Genomic DNA, 20,249 nt, shown 5'->3' with positions numbered 1-20,249 from the left:
TCGGAGCTTTTAAAATAAAGTTAATTTCTGCTCCTTTAAAGATTAAAAGGGAAAAGAAAACCAACTAATGGGGCCTTACGCCCCTTGGAGATGCTTTAACGACTTAAATTAAACGACGGCGGGGATACCGCCGTCGTCTAATTTGAGTTGTTAAATGTGCACTACCGCTAGACCACAGAGGCTTTTGGTAAGAAGACACGGCAAAATTACACTAGAAGTAGGTTCGCTCCCATTGTTCATAGAAACAATAGCTTGTGAATTATGTTTGACTTTAGTTACCAGTCTCCTGAGACTTGTAGTCTTAATGTGTTCACCTTGCATTCTTGCTTTCTTTTTTTGCAGGTTGTTTGAATTTCATTGTTGAAGGAAGAAACGAGAGAAACTTTCCAAGTCTCTCTCTTTTTATTAAAGTCAATAACAAAAATTGTCAAGTAAAGTAAGAAATTTATACGTCCTATTTTAGCAGTAAGAGTAGTCAGATGTTTAAATTGAATTAAAGTGTCTATCAAACTTTAGTAGTAGTGTAAATAAAGAAGTTTTTCAATTAGTGTTAAAGTCTAACAGGAGAAGTGCAATTGAAATGTCGTTTTAAAGACTTTCAGTAGTTGTGCAAATAAAAATGTTCAAAAATCTGTCAAAGTCAAGTAGTAATAATGCAAGTGAACGAGTCGTATTAAAAATCTGTCAAAGTGTAGTAGAAGTAATGCAAGTGAACGAGTCGTATTAGAAATCTGTCAAAGTGTAGTAGAAGTAATGCAAGTGAAAAAGTCGTATTAAAATTCTGTGAAAGTCTAATAGAAGTAATGCAAGTGAAACAGTCGTATTAGAAATTGGTCAAAGTCTACTAGAAGTAGTACAAGTGAAAGAGTCGTTCTAAAAGTCTGTCAAAGTGAAGTGGTGGTAATGCAAGTGATAGAGTCATATTAGAAATCTGCCAAAGTCTAGAAGTAGTAAACGTGAAATAGTCGCATTTTAAAATTGGTCAAAGTTTAGTAGTAGTAGTGTAAGTGAAAGAGTCGCTCTAAAAGTCTGTTAAACTGTAATACAAGTAACAGAGTCGTATTAAAATCTGTCAAAGTCTAGTAGTAGTAGTGCAATTGATAGAGTCGTTCTAAGAATCTGTCAAAGTGTAGTAGTAGTAATGCAAGTGAAAGAGTCGTTCTAAGAATCTGTCAAAGTCTAGTAGTAGTCATGCAAGTGACAGAGTCGTTCTAAGAATCTGTCAAAGTCTAGTCGTAGTCATGCAAGTGACAGAGTCGTATTAGAAATCTCTCAAAGACTAGTCGTAGTCAGGCAAGTGACAGAGTCGTATTAGAAATCTCTCAAAGACTAGTCGTAGTCATGCGAGTGACAGAGTCGTATTAGAAATCTCTCAAAGTCTAGTCGTAGTCATGCGAGTGACATAGTCGTATTAGAAATCTCTCAAATTGTAGTCGTAGTCATGCGAGTGACATAGTCCTATTAGAAATCTCTCAGTCTTGTAGTAGTGATGCAAGTGAGAGTCGTATTAGAAATCTGTCAAAGTAGCGCAATAGGAATGTGGTTTTTATTGGGAAAGCCTTGCACAGTGTTAGTCGTATAAAGTCATTTTCAAATTTGCCAAAGTGCCATTGTATTTGAATTTCATTGAAAGAAAGGGAATTTTAGTGCAGCTTCAGTGACATTAAACAATACGACTAAAATCGACGTCTTAACTCAAAAGTTTATTCATATATATTCTTATAATTTTTGTAAATGTCTTGAAATTCCTCCTTGTCATGCAGGGCTCATACCTGAAAGAGATTACAAACGATCACCATTTTAACTTGCATGCGGACTTTAATCTACAAATCTTTCATCGGTAAAAATAACACTTGAAAATGCAAAATAAAATCAATTTTGGTTTACACGATTTTTCTTGTTCCCTTGTTTAACTTTTGCGTTAAATGTGTAGGATTAATTGATTAGTTTGAGTTTTTATCTTGAGTGACTAGAAATATTTGGGCTGGAAAAGCTTACCTTGAAGTCAAATAAAAGTTATTTAGAGTAGAGCAGGACGATTATCAAACGGCGGTTAAAAATGTTTTGTACAAAGGTAGAAAATAAATTCAAGCTCATATTAAAAATTCCTACAAGGGTGATACATGCACGGGGGGGGGGCCTATTGTTCTAATTGACAATGGGAGCGAACCTACTTCTAGTGTGATTTTGCCGTGTTTACTTACCAAAAGCCTCTGTGGTCTAGCGGTAGTGCACATTTAACAACATAAATTAAACGGCGGCTGGTTCCCCCCCAGTCGTCGTTTAATTTAATTGTTAAAGCACATAGGAGGGGTTCCGGCCCCGTTGGTCGCTTTTCTCTTTCTTTTTAATCTTTAAAGAAGCAGAGTTTTATTAAGATTGAGATCACCGAGAATTTTCCGATAATTTGTTTTTTTCTCGTAAGGAAAAAAAATTTTCAGGAAAAAATTCTTGGAGATTTTAAAAAAAGATTCTGCTTTAAAGAGTAAAAAGGAAGCCACGATAAACAAAGCGGGGTAGTATGGCGCGTTAAGCGCCGAAGTCTTGCACAAAACCACAAAAACACAGAGGCAAACAATTATCAAACGTATGTAAGAAATGCATGACAATATCTGGAAAACGAGAGGATCTTTGCATTATATTTGGTTAAAATTGTTAAATGAGTGCTATCCTAAATAAAATTGTGTTGGGATTTCCCTTGCGAAATATTGAGGGAAAACTAGTGGCTCTGCAAAATGTGCATAATAAAAAATCTCTATAGCCCTTAATAAATATCACTTAACCTGTAATACTAGGAGAATTTGGTACTTGAGGAAAGAAAGTGATGTTCGCAAAACTCAAAACTTTTGCTCAGTGATTTTTCCGTTTTATTAACACATCAATCTAAATGGTGTCTACTTTAGAATGTAAGGTCACGTGACCGATGTAAATTAGCATAAATCAACAGGGAGGATCATGCCCAATCATGTGAGCAAGTTATGACGAATTATGTGTTTTAGCCTCGTTTTCACGCTGGATTTCATGGGTCAGAATTTAACCCCCCCTTAAAAGCCGTCTGAGCAAGTGGCAAAGCTGGCACCAAAAATTTTCATGTTTAGTAGGACCTAATGAACACTTTTACACTACGTGCTTGCTTTCAGCACGAACTTCACACTACAAATAGCTATTACATTCAACATTTACCTCTTAAAAAGGTATTGAGTTCCGCCTTCAGTGGTGATTAATTAACCTCGAAAAACTCTTAATTGTTGTACAAAGGAGATTGTTTGAGTTGTAAAGTTTTTTGGTTCTCCATATATTTTGTTGTTGGAAAATAATACATTTGTGGTAACCTCTACTTAGCACTGAATCAGTTTTCTCCGAAACGCTCCAGCATTAAAATTTCTTGTGAAACGTACCATTTACACCAAATACGTCTTTCTTGAGTTTAAAACCTCTAGGTTGTTTAAGCTTCTCCACTTTCACTGGTAGATTATATTTTTTTAACAGCGCAACAAATGGCACCTATACTCCGAAAGTCTAGAATTTTCATTACCCTGTACATTAAGTGCTTTGATGATGGATGTGTTACTTAAAGTCATGTTAACACTAGAAACAATTTCATTAGGAAATGAAATAATGTAAATTTATCTCGATTATCTCATCGTAGTTTGAGAGATTTAGATTATTATTATTAAAGTTTACTTGAAAGTAACAATAGATTTTAATCATCTGTGTTAAATATGAAATATTTCCACGAAATGAGTTTGAAATTTTTTCACCGACACTTTCCTTAGGGAATTATTTCAGTTTTTAGAAGGAAAATACCATTCGGTCTCACAAGAAATACCCGGCTTGAGTTGAAAAGCGATATTTTTCTTAATCATTAAATTCCTTTACCTCCCGACAGGAAGCACATCATTTTTCTTGTATAGAAAGATATCAGACATCCTAAAATAACTTCTTTGCCCTGCCGAAAGCACTTAACTTTTGTTCCCCTTTTTTCCATTTGCTCAAAAAATTCTCCATCAAGATTTATTGTCTGGAAAAAACGACGTCTTGGAGTACCACTTGATCATGAAGAATTGAAAGTATGTCCCATTCTTAACAAGAATATGTAATGACCTTAAAGTAAATTGTCAAAGGTCTACCCTGCAATCAGTATTTTTTTTTGAAATTGTATCTAAAACATTTCACTTTCTATAAGAAAAGTATCATTTTGGCCGAATAATGTTTTTTGAGAATACAAACTTTTCTCAAGCATAAAGTTTCTTTTTAATAATAACGTTTTAAAGGAAATCTTCAAACAGGTTAATGAGATAAATTAATTTGTCATCAAATATGTTCTTAGCTGACGGAAGGCTATGGAGTGAAAGTTCTCAATAAACACGATGGAATTTATCCACTATCAAGTCTTAATGAAGAAACATTTACCTCCGGTATATAGAAATTTCTAGATTTTACGTATATGGAAAATATACCTCAAGTGTGGCTGACTGACTCATCCTAAATAAACTCTTCAAATTGAACGTCTCGTGTGATTGTAATGAGAATGTAAAATAATCAACATGACAGGTTCAAAAAGGAAAAATACATTGTTAACCCTTTAACTCCCATGATTTAATTAGTAATTCTCCTTAATGTCTGCCATACAATTTATGTGATGTTAGTTTGGAGAATTCGGAATTGGATCAACCAATAATCCCCTAATTGATATTTTTCTCTACTCTCATTACTTGTCTGCTTGACATCGTACTGATAGTGTAAGGAGAAATTCGGTTCAGGTCACTAGTGGGACTTTAAGGGTTAACTTAAATATTACGTCGCTATTATCATCCAATATGATTAAATATCTAACTAGAATAGATGAAAGGTTTAACTGAAAATGTCGCTGAAGAAACTGGAGCATTGAAACATCGTTCAGGCAAAATAATTTAATTTAATAAAGAAAGGTGTGGATGTCTCCATTAGAAAGAGACTTACCATGGAAGAAGCTGAACTTTAATCAGAAGAGACTTGAACTCAAAAACCACAATTCTAAGCTTAAATCGAACCACTCCAATAGGAAATGAATTGTTAAATCAGGCGTAAGAACAGCTGTGGCTTAGAGAACGTACGAGCTTATTCAACGCTTAAAAATTTTAAATACATGTACAAAAATTTAACAAACACATTCTGACGAATATCTAAAACTCTTTCATCTCAAATGCGTTATCAATAACGTGCTAAGAGTATTTCAAGGTAATTATAATGTAAGGGAATTTTACCCAGAGACGGTCACTGTCTTAAGTAATTCATCAGCAAAGACTTTCTGGAAAGCCTCGCAACAAACATCAGTAGACATATTCTCCATACTGTTCTCATACATTTCTTAGGGTGCTGAAAAGGAGAATTTATTAAACAATCATGACCTTTTTCAGTTAGTGATCATTTCTTTCATTCTCGTGACCTTAATGCGTGATTCAGTGGTGAAACTGTAAGGAGAAATTAAATGCTAGTCACTCTTAGTGTTCATAAGCTTAAGTTTCCTTGAAGGTTAAATTTTTCCGAACGATTTGCTTCCTAGAAAGGGCCTATATTTGCATTTGCAAGCATGGCACAAAAAGCAAAGACAAACAAACCAAAACCGAAAACATTTCACTCAGAGTCATTTTTAGAAGAAAAAAAGTTTCAAACCTTCCCTGTGAAATTTCATCAGTAAACTTGGTAGTCTTCTTTAAGTGTCATGTGCGTTTAGGATCAATCTTTAACCTTTGCATGAAGAGTTCTTTAATGAAAGGTGACGGCATGTTACTCGTGGCCAGTGCATATATAAAAGAAAAACAGAAGATATTAATGTTTCAACTTCTGGAGCTAAGGGTACAATATTTTATTTTACAATAATATTTAACTTTTTGGATGAAAAGTTTTGAAAAAGAAGTGATTTTATCAGCCTCATGAAAGCCCTAGAAATTTTTTAGGAACGTTGTGGCTGTCTTTATAATAGAAATATTTTCCCAAGAAAGGGAAATATTTTCTTTAATAACTATGATACTACTAGTAATAATGTTAAAATGGTTTTGTATCATAAGGATTTCTTGATTTTGCTATTAGACCCTGAAACAATCACTGAAAAAAGGAAAAGCGAAAACTAAAATTTTTGCCTGAATTAATTTAAAAAAAATTTTCAAAAGCAAAATTTTAAATATTCCAGAATGAATAATGAGTAAAACTCTGAAACGTTCGAACAAACACACATTGAAAACACTCGCAAATCAAATTTCTCAGTGAAACGCTTTGAAAAATACGTTTTAGTTTAGGTCGATGTGAAAGTCTAACTCTGAACTTAATAAGGAATGGTTCGGCTTTAGTTACAAGCGACATTATTATGTCGTACGAAATTGCAATTTGTCTAGATAAACTCCAAAAAGCTAATTATAGTTCAACATGTTCCTAGGTTATCTTCGCTGTTCCATAGAGACTCGTAGCGAATATAGTTTCAATTTAAAAAAAAAAACCGGTTTTTTTCCACACAGAGACCTACCTTTAGCCAAACATTCACTCTGCACAATCTCAGACAGTCCATGTCTAGGTTTGTTGTAAAAACGTTCTGACTCAAAACGGTATTAAGTTATAAATAATGATAGATTGAAAATATTTACGAAAGTTAGCAGTCTACCTCGTGTATGGAGTTATTTCACATGGAAATTATGTCTACATTTTGTTCTACCACAAACTTTCGAGTAACGTCTGAGCGATTTTAAGCTTAACTTTTCAGTTTTTATTATAATACTGTTTCCAATTTGGTTGAGAAGGATCCCCTCTCAACTCAAAACATTTTATCCAGTTTTACGATTTTTAAAATTCCTTCGGCACTGCACTATATTTGTTTGAAAATATTTCTACCGAAAGAAAACGTAATTTATAATAGCTTTGATTTTGCAGTCTTTAAACTTTTGCTACTATCTGGAATATTCCTGGAACTTAGCAAGAAGGGGCGAAAGGCAAACGCAACACCTTAACGTGTTTATCCATTAATTCATTATTATATGATGCTGAATCCATGCTAGAAATCGTTAAAGATTTTTTCCTCGTTCTCCAAGTTACATTGTAATGGATTTCTTTGATTTACCAGCAAAACATCAAATTGATAAACTCACGTTTAGCCGAGTTCTTTACTTCTCTCTGTTCGTTTCCCATTCTCAGTTTCCATTCCTCTTATCCAATAACAGTTTTCATCTCCGTCCATCCATTCTACAAACGAAATAAGTGACTTGATTATTTAAGAGACAAAACAAATAATCAAAAAAATAAGAAACGAAAAACGAAAAAAAGACAAAGTCGAGTGTTTCTTTTTTTTTCATTTAATTTTTCTTTTGTGAGATAAACTGTCTGATATGTTGTAAACTTATACCACCGGTGATTTATGTGACGTCAACTGGATGGATTATTCGAGAAGTCAATTATGGGTCAGTGTTTTCTAAAGCATCCTCGGTGGTCTCGTTTGAGATCCTCCGCAAAACCAACCAGGCTATCGACAATCAAATAACAACAGCTTGTTCATTAAATCAGATGAAGATTGCCGCTCAAGTTATCAAAACGTTATTGTTATTGTCAACAGTTCGTTTCAAAACTACCCACGTCCCGACCATTGCACTAAAATCCCGCGACAAATCCTTGTTCTTGTTCAGAAAGTACATTTTTTAGCTTGAAATGGTGTAAAGAGGGCTCTTCAATGTTTTAATAATTGTAACTACCCTCAACATTTAGTAACTTTTATCTTGCAGATAACAATGCCAGATCAACGAAATAGTGTTTAATAGTTCAAACAATAGCGGCATACAATGAGAATTTTGGCACCTCTCTTTTTGTTGAATTGTCATGAGTTATCTTGAACTACAAGCAATACAAAACATTGAAGAACTCGCGTTTATCCAAGATCTTTTATATCACTCCGTGCATTCCTCATTCCAGCCTTCCAATCCTCTTTTTCAATCAAAGTTTTCACTTCCTTCTCGCGATTCTGCAGATCTCTACACATTATATTCAATGATCAGTTTGTTGTCGCACCCCATGAAATGGCAGTCCGTGCTAAGAATATAGCCTCTAGGGAAAGGAATAACAGTGAAAGATGCTGAATAGTTGTGCTCAACTTCCATTCTCACCAAAACATTAATTGGTAAATTTCGTTACCCACTCCACCTTCCTTTTTTTCCTCTTTTTTTTTGCTCAACGAGAGTAGTTTATATGGTTAGTAATAGGGCCGACTTCTCACTTTTCAAGATTCGCGGCGAAGGTACAAATTAGATTTGATAGTTCACATGATTCCGTGACTTACTCTCAACAACAAGTTCGCTGTCTGTGTGATTCCCGCTTCTTCCGTCATTAAATTACCGCAGTGCTAAAGGAAACAAACACGAACCAAACAAAGAAATCATTCAGAATGGAGAAAAAAAATCCTCCTTCTCTTAGAGAATAGCAGTAAAAAGCAAGGTGACCACGCCGCTTATAAGTATTTTAAACATGGCTCTCTCGGTCTGATACATAACTTCCATCTCTGAAATCACTCACCACTGAAAACTGAAAAAATTGCAAATAAATGAGCCTAATTAAAAATCCGCGTACACAAATAAGTTTTAGTGTATCGCCACGCTATACGAGATGACTGTAATAAGCTGAATTTACCCTTGAAAGTGAGAGATAGTCGACATTCTCACCAAAAATCTGTAAAAAAAAACACTCGAGTGGTTCAAAGAGACTGACTCGTGTAAGGTAACTCGATAAGCCTAAAGAACAGAGGCACAAGCTACGTAAAATGCTTGACTGTGAACCAGAGGACAAACACAACTTTACGACGAGTTAAATTTTTAACGTAGAAGCTCTCTCTGGAAACTTTCAGAATCGGCATTTGAGATGAACTTTACTATAAAAGTAAAAGTACAAGAATAAAAAGCAAAGGCTAAGCAAATGACATGGATATAGATTTTGACTGGACCTTCGAAGAAGAGAACACTGTAAAACGCATTTCTCTCTCACCTCATTTAAAGCTACTAGTATCCTGCAAAAGCACAACAGTATCTCCAATTTGGGCTTCTGAGTCTGAGGTAAGGAAGCACTCATTTCAAAATACCTTTCGACGCAGTTACAAGCGATGGAAGCAGTAGAGTACGTCGAGTTTCCGTTCAAAGCAGCAAAACACTGTAACTCCATGGACTGCATGTCACAGGGACTCAAGGTGTGAGACAAAAATGAATGAATAATTAATTTTTGAGGCAACGTTCATCTCGCCCTTTGCTCCCTGCATATATTAACCACTAAAAGTTCTGAGGGTTTCATATTTGCCTAGTGTTTGCTAGGATGACATTTAAAATGAAGGGAGGAAGAGAAATTGTTTGAATGGATATTTTGCTATAAATAAACATTTGAAATCAGTTTTGTAGTTGGGCTCAAAGTAAAATCGACGATGTCCATAAGGCTCTCTCCTCTCTCTTAGGGTACTGCCATTTTAAATTTTCGTTCGTTGCCAGTCTCCTTTCGTCAAAAACCGCCAGAGGAACAACCCAAAAGGGAGCACGAGTCCGAGATAACAACGGATGCAAATTTCCAAAGAGAGACGAAATCGTCTAAAAAGACGCAGGTGCCCAAAAATTTGACGAAAGTGTGAAAAAAGTAGCGGATCTGTCCAAAACCGAAATTAAACGAAAGTAGACAAAGTACCCAGATTCGGAAGAGATCATCCGCAAGGAATATGTTTATCTCGTCAAACAAATAACTTCGAGCTTAACGATGTCATTAATAAAATTAGACAAGGTCATAACTATACAACGTCATGAAATTAACTTCGTCTTTTAAGTTAACGAAGTCATTAAGAAGCAAAACGAAATCCTCAAAATTAACGCACTAATTAATCAAAACTATGACAAAATTTGAGAAAGAAACCAACCATCGGTTATACGTTTTCATAAGAAACAACTCAGTGAAATGCACAACGGTGCATAATTACACAGGCATGATGTCTACGCTGTCCAGTTAGTGCTCAAATCGGACTGATAATCAATCATGTCCGAGAATTCTGTTATAGTTTTGATTGGTTTGATAATAGCTTCGTTAAATTTTTATGACTTCATTAAGTTGATTACGTCAAATCACTAATTACAATGACTTCATAGTCACATAATGACGCATGACGTATATGCCCTACAACTGAGTAAACTTTTAAGGATTTTGTTTCCTTTTCGTCGAAAAGGACAATTCAGTGATCAAACAAGCGAAGAGGGAGGTTAACCATGACTTTCACGGCAAAAGACAAAGACAAAGATGACCAGGTGAACAATTTTTTTCCGCCATATTTGACGCCGTTTGCTCTCTGCCGTTTTCAACGTGAAGGAAGGAGGTTTCACGTTAATGAAAACCGTGAGTAAAAAGTGCGTTCTTTTAATGAGTTTGTAAAGCATTAGCTATCGTGTGCTTCGAGGCAAAGCTTCTTTACTTCTTCTAGGAGGTAAAACAAGTGTCTTGTCTTGACTTAATCGGGAAATTATGTAGAAGGATAACATGTTACTTAATAGACAAAGTCTTGTTTTTGTAGGATAGTCATAAAAGTAAACTGCATCATAACCCTAATTTAATATATATTTGGTTACTCTTCATAAAATCCAAGGTGTTTATAATCTACCTTTCACTTTCTAGAAGGCAAATAACAAACACTAAATTATTCTTCAAAAAGAAGAATGTTACAAACTTACTGCCAGCCCGGCAGTCCATTAGTAAACTCGTGGCGATTCGAGAGACTAGTTTCTTAAAAAAAACCTGTTGTTTGAATCATTTATAACATCTAGTGCCCTTAACCAATATCTACGAAGAAAGGTTGAAGTACGAGATATATTTTTTTCAAGCGCGAGAAGTCAATTTTCCTTCCAATAAATGAGAAAAATAACACAAAAATTAATCGCTGCTCTAAAATTGAAAAAATCTCACAATAATTGCATGCTGTCCTATAAATTTCACTCATGAAGCTATCCGTAAGTTGTTGTTCAGTAGCCAATCATTCTTCGCCATCCCAGTAATTCTCAGGAACTTCCTCCGGCTGGAACATCCACGCCTGCATGAGATAACGGTGGCGTATTGCAATATTCTCAATCGCTTTCATGTCATCCTCATCTAAGTTTACATGAAGTGCTTCAAGGTTCTCTTTGATGTGGTTTTCAGAGACGGCTTTTGGGAGGACTGGAGTGTTACGCTTGATACCCCAGGCTAAAGCGATCTGTATTCCAAACAAATAAAGATAAGAACTTTTAAGTCTTAAAATCCCAAAAAAGCCCCCCCCCCCCCCACACAAAAATAGCTTTAAAATAGCTTAAAAACTTATACACCTCACACTATAATGCTCTGCTTCATGCCAGCTCTTGTTTTTCTTTGGATTAGAACATCTCACAAAAACCCTTCACGTTATAATATTCACATAAAACATATTCAAAAGGCAAGAGCGATCTAATAAAATGAATTTCTTCGTCAATTTTTCCAGAGAATCAAAAACCAAGAATTTGGTAGAAAATGTGTTAAAAGTGTAAGGAGAAGTTCTATTTTAATCACATTTGAGAGATTAAGGTTTACGATACTGAATAATTGGGCCAATTATCCATAAGCCACAGCAAAGTAGAGTTCTATAGATTATACTTGTGAACAGCAGAAGAAGAGGGAAACTCACCAAAGCAGAAGTGGTGCCATGTTTTTCAGCGATTTTCTTCAACACAGGATTTTGCAGTATCACAGGTTCAGAATCTTTGTTGGCAAAAGGACGATCAGGAGAGCCCAGAGGAGAGTATGCCGTCACAACAATGCCTAAAATGCATAAACAATATTCCTAATCGTACCAAATAACATATCAGTATCCAGAGGGAAACTGGAAGAATTGGAGACTCACTGTACAGCAATCTATAAAGTATTTGTAACAGTAGTATACAAATGATACAAAACAGTGAACATGATACATTAATATTTATAATTTGTGGCAGGCTAAATTCAGGACAATCTGTGCTCTGGAGATTATTGAGATGCGCACAGTCTGATTAGTCATTGATTGCATCATATAACGCTATAATCACCTTACGCGAGGTGATTATAGTAGGGGAATAGTGGCGGGGAGAAGGCTAAATTTCAAAATGGCTGCCTCGCCTTTTACTGAGGAAGTGACTAAAGCAACAGAAAAAATACAATTTTGAAGAGCACAAAAGATGCTACTGAGTTTGGCAAAATACTTTTCCAAAGAAAGATATGAAGTTTTCACTGATTGAATTTAGTAAACCTGTTAAATTCGAGTGGAAACTGGCTTCTTTTCTCAATACAAGTAATAAAAAAAAATTGTAACAGAATGGTTTCAACAGCAAAAAAGTTTCAACAGAACTCAAAAGCACCTAAGCAATTATACTAAACCAATTATTCACCTCAGGCTTGATAAATATTGTTGAATAATCCCTTCAACTTCGTCTTGGGGATAATTCAACAGTATTCACTTCAACTTTGGTGAATAACTGTTAACTAAGGCCCAATATTTTATACACTCAAACAATAATCCCTGAAAGCCAAGTGATCAGAGGAGCCTCCATTCCTATGTGAACAGTGCCAGCACAACACAGGAAGAATGCCACATATTTGTTCACACTTACATGTAAGATAATTTTGAAAAACTTTAATGCCCTTATGTTCTTGTTTGTCTGCTTATCAATTTTCCAAGATATTTCACTATACCAACAGTGCACTATATTTAAATTGTAATGAGGTTAGAGATCAGGAAATCAGCTTTTCTGTCTTTGAAGTTCAAGAAAAGGTAATCACAAGTCATCAAATAGACTTAATGCATTCAATTATGAACTAAACTTTGTCAGCACTAAACTTCAATAGTTGTGGCTGAGGTAAATATGGATGTAATTCCACTGTTAGACAAATCACAGAAGGGAAAAATCAAATTTTGGGCAAAGTACATAAGATGCATGAAAAATAAGGCAGACACCACCCATCTTGTACAAAAGATTGTATTCTTGAATTCCCAACACATATTGAAAAAAAAAATAGAAAATTACTGTACACTTTCTGTTAAACCTCCAAACTTAATTTTAAAGACAGTTGCAATGATAGTAATTAACTGAACAAACTGAATTTTGCACATCTGACAGAAGAGTTACAAACTTTGAAAAAATGTACATCTATGATTAACAAGCTTGCAACTTGCTTTAATATTGATTATAGGGGGGTAGAGGGGGAACTCATTGAAGATAACAATTTAGAGAGAGAATGACACTAATTAGAAACAGAGATTTCATTTGCCTTGTATTGAGAAAGTTATATCTGTTATTAGGGATGAATTCTTCCTTGAACAAAAACTGCCCAGCCAAACCTCCATCATACAAATGAGAAAATAAATGTAATTTAATCTTAAAAAACAGGCAAATAAAAAAATATCAAACACCAGCATACCTTGATTACAAGCTGGAACTATTCTGGCAGTTTCCAAAAGAGTTTTTGTCTTCTTAATTGTAAAATTTGAGATGCCAATAGCTTTACAGAGACCTTTGTCCACCAGCTGCTCCATTGCCTTTTAAGTGGTAGAAAGGAAAAACATTTATTACATTATATTACTGGCCAAAGCATGTTATTTTCATCAAATTCCACAAGGCTACAACTTTGTACATCTCCTCCTTCAAAGGTTATTAAGGCTCTACCATCTGAATATAAAATGGACCAGTCCTGAGAACTGACAGTACTGGTTCTGACCAAAGTGGCTATGCTCTATAACCCTTTACACCCTGATATCAGAATACATATTCTCCATACTGTTCTTTATACATTTCCTCTGGTGCTTATGAGGAGAATTTTATCAACAGTCCAGAACTCCCATGCATAGTTGGTTTTATACTTATGACCTTGCAGTTTGATTTAGCAGTTACACTGGACAGAGAAATTAGCTGCTACTCACTCTTGGGGTTAAAGGCTAAACCTTTAACTCCCAAGAGTGACCGAGACATAATTTCTCCTCACAATATTAATAAAATATCAACCAGATAAACAATAAGAAATTATAGAGAAAATTAAATATCCATTTGGAGATGATGAATTGTGTGGTTGACAGTAACAAGAATTACAAATTTGATTGGGGAGTTAAAGGTTTAATATCAACTCCTGCTTGGGTTTTTTGCAGAATGCCTGGAGCATAGGGTACCAGATAGTTGTGGTGTTGTAATATTGTCACTTAGATCCTTACTGTGTTTAAATCCTATAATGCTGTTGTGTGATTAAAGTGAAGAAAGTTGTGCTTTAACAAGAGAATCTTCTAGAGACATGTCCTTCTCATACGATGTAAGAGAAAGCTCAATGTTGCACACACACATGCACTCACAAATAAAGGATATCACTCCTATTACAGTGTAGGTGGGATCATATAGTTTATATTTTCAGTTCAGCCAAACTTGGTCAAATCAAAGCATTGTTAGTAATGATACCAACACACTTATACTATTATGAGTAGCCTTACCTGCCAAGTCTTGGCCATGCCTTCGGGTGAGTAACCTATCACCCCTTCTGCCTTGGAGTGAGGAAAAGGGACATCTTTTTTGAAAGCAAGGGGGATGTGGATCTATTGAAAAATTGTTGAAATTAACACTGGAATATTAAAGGGGGCGCCTCTTCAGAAATGCTCAAGGGCTTGTTCCACTGGGTTAGGGATTGATTCAATAAAATCTTACAAGTTTGAGACCAGACTAACATTTCATATTGAGATAAATAAAGATAGATACATATAGATCTCTACTGAGTCTGGTAGAAATTAGCATTTAGAAGGAAAATCCCTCATAGCATTATACATGAAGATTTTAAAAAAAACTTTACCAAGAAAAATGACAGGGGGGAAAGCATAGTCTGGATAAGTTTTATACTTACAAGATACAAATCCAAATACTTCAACTGCAGATTTTTCAGCGTTATCTCACATGCTGGTAAAACATCCTCAGGTGCCTGACTATTGCACCTGATTTTTAAACAAAATAATCAAGATAAAACTGCAGTATAAACCAGTAAAAGTCATAATACTATTTCTTGGAAGTTATTCCTTTAAATCAAGCATTTAATCTAATGAACTGTGTCACACCATGTCTACAATAGTGAAATCTTACCCATGGGTTATTTGTGAAAGCTTTAAGAAGCATAAACAACACTCTAAGATAACTAATATCCATGACAAAAATCAAAACCATCAAATTCATGCAACATTACCATATGCCTTGCCAAACATTACAGCTACTTACAGCGCATATCAGAAATAAACATCAGAGCCCAGTTGTTCAAAGGATGGATAACTCTACCTGACTGATAAATTGTTATCCAGCAGATAAGTGTTTACAAAACATACTGCACCATCCACCAGATAAAGATTTATCCAGCCGATAATGATATCCACCCATTGAACAAATAGTGAAAGTTTAGAAACTTATTATTTACCAGAGCTTTGATGTAATGAAGATATCTTCACGTTTCACTTTTCCTTCTTTAAACACCTCAGTAAGACTCTCCCCTATTTCGTCTTCATTTTGATAAACATGTGCACAATCAATATGTCGGTACCCATACTGCAAAGCAAGCCTGACTGCCTGTCCTACTTCACCTTTCTTGGATTTCCATGTCCTGTAGGAGTACCCAGTAAAACCAATCATACAAAAACCTCACATTAAGTTAACATTTAACATACTCAATATTAATTTGTTGCAATAAGAAAGAGATAATTTGAAAAGTCAAAAAAAAAAAATTGTGAAAACCTTGCCATGCTCCATTACCGAGAGAGGTGCTAGTTTGAGCCCCTCCCATTGCAAAAACTAATAGACCCTACAGGAAGGCAACTTCATTCAAATTGAAAATGAAGACATCAACAGTATTTCCTGCTTGCCTTGTCTCTAATAGCTTCCCTCCAACTTCAAAACTTACAAAACCCTGTTAACCCTTTAACTCCCAGAAGTGATTAACATAAAACTTCTCCCTACAGTATCCACACATTCTTCAGCAAACAGGTAATGAGAATATTCAAACTTATCAGGTGGAAGCTGCTATCTTAATATTCTGTTTATAACAGGCTGAACCTGGAAAATATGCAAGCAACAAGGACACTTTCAATGGAACCATTAAGGCTTATAGCGTATCAAAACCTTTTTTATATAAATAACCCTCTGCCATTCATGGAACGTGATTTAGGCGCGACAACCTTTTTTTTAGTTCTCCTCTGTAACCTCTCCATCACTTGTATGGACTTAAGTTTAAGGGAGATTTTCATATTGTCAGGAGTCAAACGTATTTAATAAAAAATGATACATTTCAGAAAGTAGAGTACTGTAAACCAGTTTGCATTGAAAGTGTGCTGGATTGAAAATGTCTGTAGTCTCACTATTTAGTTTTCGTTGCAGTCCCTGGAGGACAACTGCACAGATACTTTCTTGTACAGTACACCTTCAAGAGTGGCCAGGAACATCCTATTCCGAAATGCCTCAAGGGAATTCCAAGAAAAAAAAGATGCCATATGTTCGCACAAGAGATCAGCTGAAAATTGTCGCAGGGGAAATGAAACCTAAAGAAGCCCTCCATCACGTAATAAACAGATGGCCTTGGTGGTCTACAGTCCTGTGTGGGATTAAGTCAGGTTCTGCGAAATCGACAGCAAGTAAAAGATATGGCAAGGCGTAAAGCTATCAGCAAAGGAAGTTACCCTAAAAACATGTCAGGCGCAGGAAGACCCTCTGACCCGTGGTATATGTTACTAAATAAGAGCAAGATCCAAGGAAGGGACCCAAAGACTGCATTTATTTGTGAGTCAGAGTTGGAGCTGAGCCTTTCTGCGTCGTGGGAACGAACAGACAGCTGGATGATCTGAAGCGATTCTGGTGTAATCCGGTGGAGTATTGGCCTTTAACCGTGGACCCAACGTTTGATTTTGGTCCATACAATGTCACACCGATCTCATACCAGCATCTCATAGTTCTTCGCAGTGAAGACGGTAAACACCCAACAATGATTGGCCCAGTGCTTCTACACGAAAAGAAGACACAATCCACGTATTCGCTCTTTGGTGGGACCCTGAAGTCTCTTGAAACTGAAGAATCTAATGGCTTTCGGGACAGATGACGAAAAGGCGTTGGGTTTTAACGAAACCTACGAAAGAGCTACTCATCTGCTTTGCGAAATCTACCTTCACAAAAATATAGACACAAACTTTGTGTCTATGGACATTAAAGGAGAGAGTAAGCAGAGTATAAAGGATAATATTTTTGGAAGAAAGATAGGCAGCATTTTTGGGAGTGGACTGTCAGAAGCAGGAAGTGCAGAACAATATATTGGCCTATTTGAAAGTCAGGAGGAAAAGTGATCATCGCTCCACTCAATTGGAAAAGCCTTCCACGCTTGGTTTGGCTTGAAAAAAACCGAAGGATTCATACGCAGCGTTATTAGTCCCGTCCGTCAGAGAGCTGGCCTCGGTTGCCCACCAGACAAATTCACAACCAATCGATATGAACGCAAAAACGGTGTCCTTCAGGACTGCGTAAAGGGTGAACGCGGAACTGCCAAAATTGACGAATACACCCTAGTAAAGACCCTCGAGAAATTAGTGAATAGCCTGGGGCAAGAACTGGAATTGGCTGTATTGGACAAAGGAGAGTACCAACTTCGTCCAGAGTTCCGCCACCTAGTTGTTACAGGCGACAAATGGGCCAAGATGACAAACGACCAGAGAAAAGAAGCCCTCTGGCGCGTTCACCACCTTGTTCTTCAAGAAACTTCTCCTAACAGTGTAGCTTCTGTGAACAAAAAGTTAGTGGAAGGCGAGTCTGCTGTTTTCCAGCAGATTCTTTCTGCTGAGGTAGACTGGATTACCCCAGACGTTTTATAGCTCATTGCGGACAAAGGAGAAGCATTGTTAAAGGAAGGAAAAGTAACAGAGTTACTGGCAGCCTCAGCATACGACACCCTCATCATTCCCTCAAAATCAAAGCCCACGAAGCCACATATCATCTTCGTGTACCCTAACGGAAAGGTAGCCTGTAAGGACTGCCAAGGGTACTCCGCGTCCTATTTGCGTGCTCATGCTGTCGCTGCTTCATTAAAAAGAAGAACCCTTGAGGCATATTTGAAGTGGCTGGTGGCTAACAAGCGTAAGACTGGTAGGCTTAACTACAGCAAAGCCATCACCTTTGGAATGCCAGCTGGAAGAGGCAGGAAGGTAGAACTACAGATATAATCCTCCTCATATATATTCCTACTGACGTTCTGAGCGAAATTAAAGAATTGCGAGCCTAAATCACAAAAATTTAGAGCTGCATGCACTGTTTGCAAAGTACAAATACCTCGAATACCTTGCAAGAACTTGCTGCTACAAAGAAAGATAACCAAGCCTCAACATGAGTTACATGCCACCAGAGTTCGCTGCCTCGAGCCACAGAAGGAATTAATAGGTACTCGAGAGGAAAGAGATTCGCTCAAACGAGCACTCCAAATAGTTTCCAAAGAATCGTATCAAAACCCATCGGTCACACGACCTCATAACAACCGTGTCGATACGGGGCCCTAGGATGATTCTATTCTGCCTTCGACAGACACAAAGGTTAATAGGAGACGTTCGCAAGCGTAAAATTCGTCAGCAAGCCAACCAGATACTGCACGAACAAATACAAATACAGATGATGGAGCCGGGACTACACAACGCAAGCAAAGAGAAGTTTTCATATTAGAAGACTCCATCTTGAAGAATCTACAAGGGGGTAAAATATCCGGTACTGCTAAAGTAAAAATTTCTTCATTTCCAGGTTTTTCTATGCAGGACATGAGAGACCATATTAAATCTATATCACGGAAAAACCCGGACGAAATTGTAATCCATGTTGGCACTAACAGTCTTCGACCTTCAGAGACTTCCCTGCGTGATTGTGGTGAGGACATTAGTAATTTAACCCACATGATAAACGAAGAATCTTCAGCTGAACTGACGACATCAGACCTTGTTTCAAGATCTGACAACGAGAATCAGGCGTTAAAGTATCTAGCTTAGACAAGATACTAAGAAAATTCTGCAACCAGAATTTCTGGGGATATGTCGACCATTCAAATATCTCTGTCGATCACGACCTGAATAGAAGTGGTCTCCTCTTGAACACCAGAGGACTGCTCGTCTGGCGTCAAACTTTATTAAGTATTTAAGAGGAGATTAGAATATTGTCGAGTGGGAATCTAATGAGTGTATGTCTTCCAGGGAGTCCTGCGGCAATAAGGGTAAACCATCGAAACCGGAATTTAATGCATTTGGTCGCGGTTTTGTCATGGCATCACTTATTATAAATAGTTTTACTCGCCCATATTGACGACCTTAAGATATTTATGAGTAGTTCAAAACTCGATGTATTAGCGATCAATGAGACCGAGCTTGATAGTTACATCAGTGATTCAGAAATAAATCTACCGGTATTTGACGTCGCTAGAAGGGACAGTACCGTGAACAGGAGATATAATGGCGGTGCATGTGTTTATTTACGAAACAACATAAAGTACCGTGTTTGGGAGGCCTTCAAAGATGACCAACTTGAAAGTTTTGTTATCGAAATCACCAGACCGCATTCCAGGCCTTTTTTAATAAGCATATGCATGGTATAGACCGCCAAGTTCCCAAAAAGAAATTGTTAATCGATTTGAAAACCCGGTAGATAAAATTGATTTAGAACGCAAGGATTTCTACCTACTCGGAGGCCTGAATTGTGACATGTTGCATGATCGGTCAAACAACCATACTTCGTCGCATTTAACGAACATATTTGATATTTACGGATTGTGTCAAATGATTTCTGAACCAACCAGGATTACACCGATATCACGAACACTGATTGGTCTTGGTTCATCTTGGTATTTGCAATCATTCATTTGTGTTCATGACGATAAAAACACGCTATGAACGTGTTGATTCGTACTGCTCTGTTGAAACTCGCATTTTTAAGAATTTTAACACCGACAAGTTTTGATATGACTTCGCGTAATTACTTTGGTATTTAATTAGCATGTTGACGAAATTTGTAGAAAGGTATCTTCCGCAATAGGTTTTTTTTAGACGTATCAGGCCTCTAACTTCCGAATCTACTGCCATACCAGTTAACAACACCCTGATCCAACCTCACTTTGATCACTGTACCTTCGTTTGGGACATGTTAAGTACTCAGTTAAGCAATTAACTACAAAAATTACAGAACCGAGAAGCCAGAGCAATTTTAAAGGCCGAT

At 36.5% G+C, this 20,249-nt stretch overlaps 1 protein-coding gene and 1 long non-coding RNA gene across 2 annotated transcripts; both read right to left on the bottom strand.

Moving 5' to 3' along the window:
- Positions 1-1,688: 1,688 nt before the first annotated feature.
- LOC131783188 (uncharacterized) lies at positions 1,689-9,582 on the bottom strand. The gene is made up of 5 exons (XR_009340105.2): positions 8,995-9,582; positions 8,297-8,359; positions 7,819-8,064; positions 7,119-7,212; positions 1,689-1,772 (listed from the first exon to the last, which is right to left on the bottom strand). It is a non-coding gene; the product is annotated as an uncharacterized lncRNA (long non-coding RNA).
- Positions 9,583-10,572: 990 nt separating this feature from the next.
- LOC131783186 (aldo/keto reductase slr0942-like) lies at positions 10,573-15,689 on the bottom strand. The gene is made up of 7 exons (XM_066171909.1): positions 15,448-15,689; positions 14,890-14,977; positions 14,486-14,587; positions 13,432-13,549; positions 12,836-12,890; positions 11,666-11,801; positions 10,573-11,221 (listed from the first exon to the last, which is right to left on the bottom strand). The coding sequence occupies exons 1-7, from the start codon at positions 15,657-15,659 to the stop codon at positions 11,003-11,005; spliced, it is 930 nt and encodes a 309-aa protein (XP_066028006.1). The 5' UTR covers positions 15,660-15,689; the 3' UTR covers positions 10,573-11,002.
- Positions 15,690-20,249: the final 4,560 nt, after the last annotated feature.

This window comes from Pocillopora verrucosa, chromosome 9 (assembly GCF_036669915.1).
Source record: "Pocillopora verrucosa isolate sample1 chromosome 9, ASM3666991v2, whole genome shotgun sequence".
NCBI lineage: Eukaryota > Metazoa > Cnidaria > Anthozoa > Scleractinia > Pocilloporidae > Pocillopora > Pocillopora verrucosa.
The sequence above is the reverse complement of the archived record's forward strand: the minus strand, read 5'-3'. Positions and strand labels throughout refer to the sequence as shown.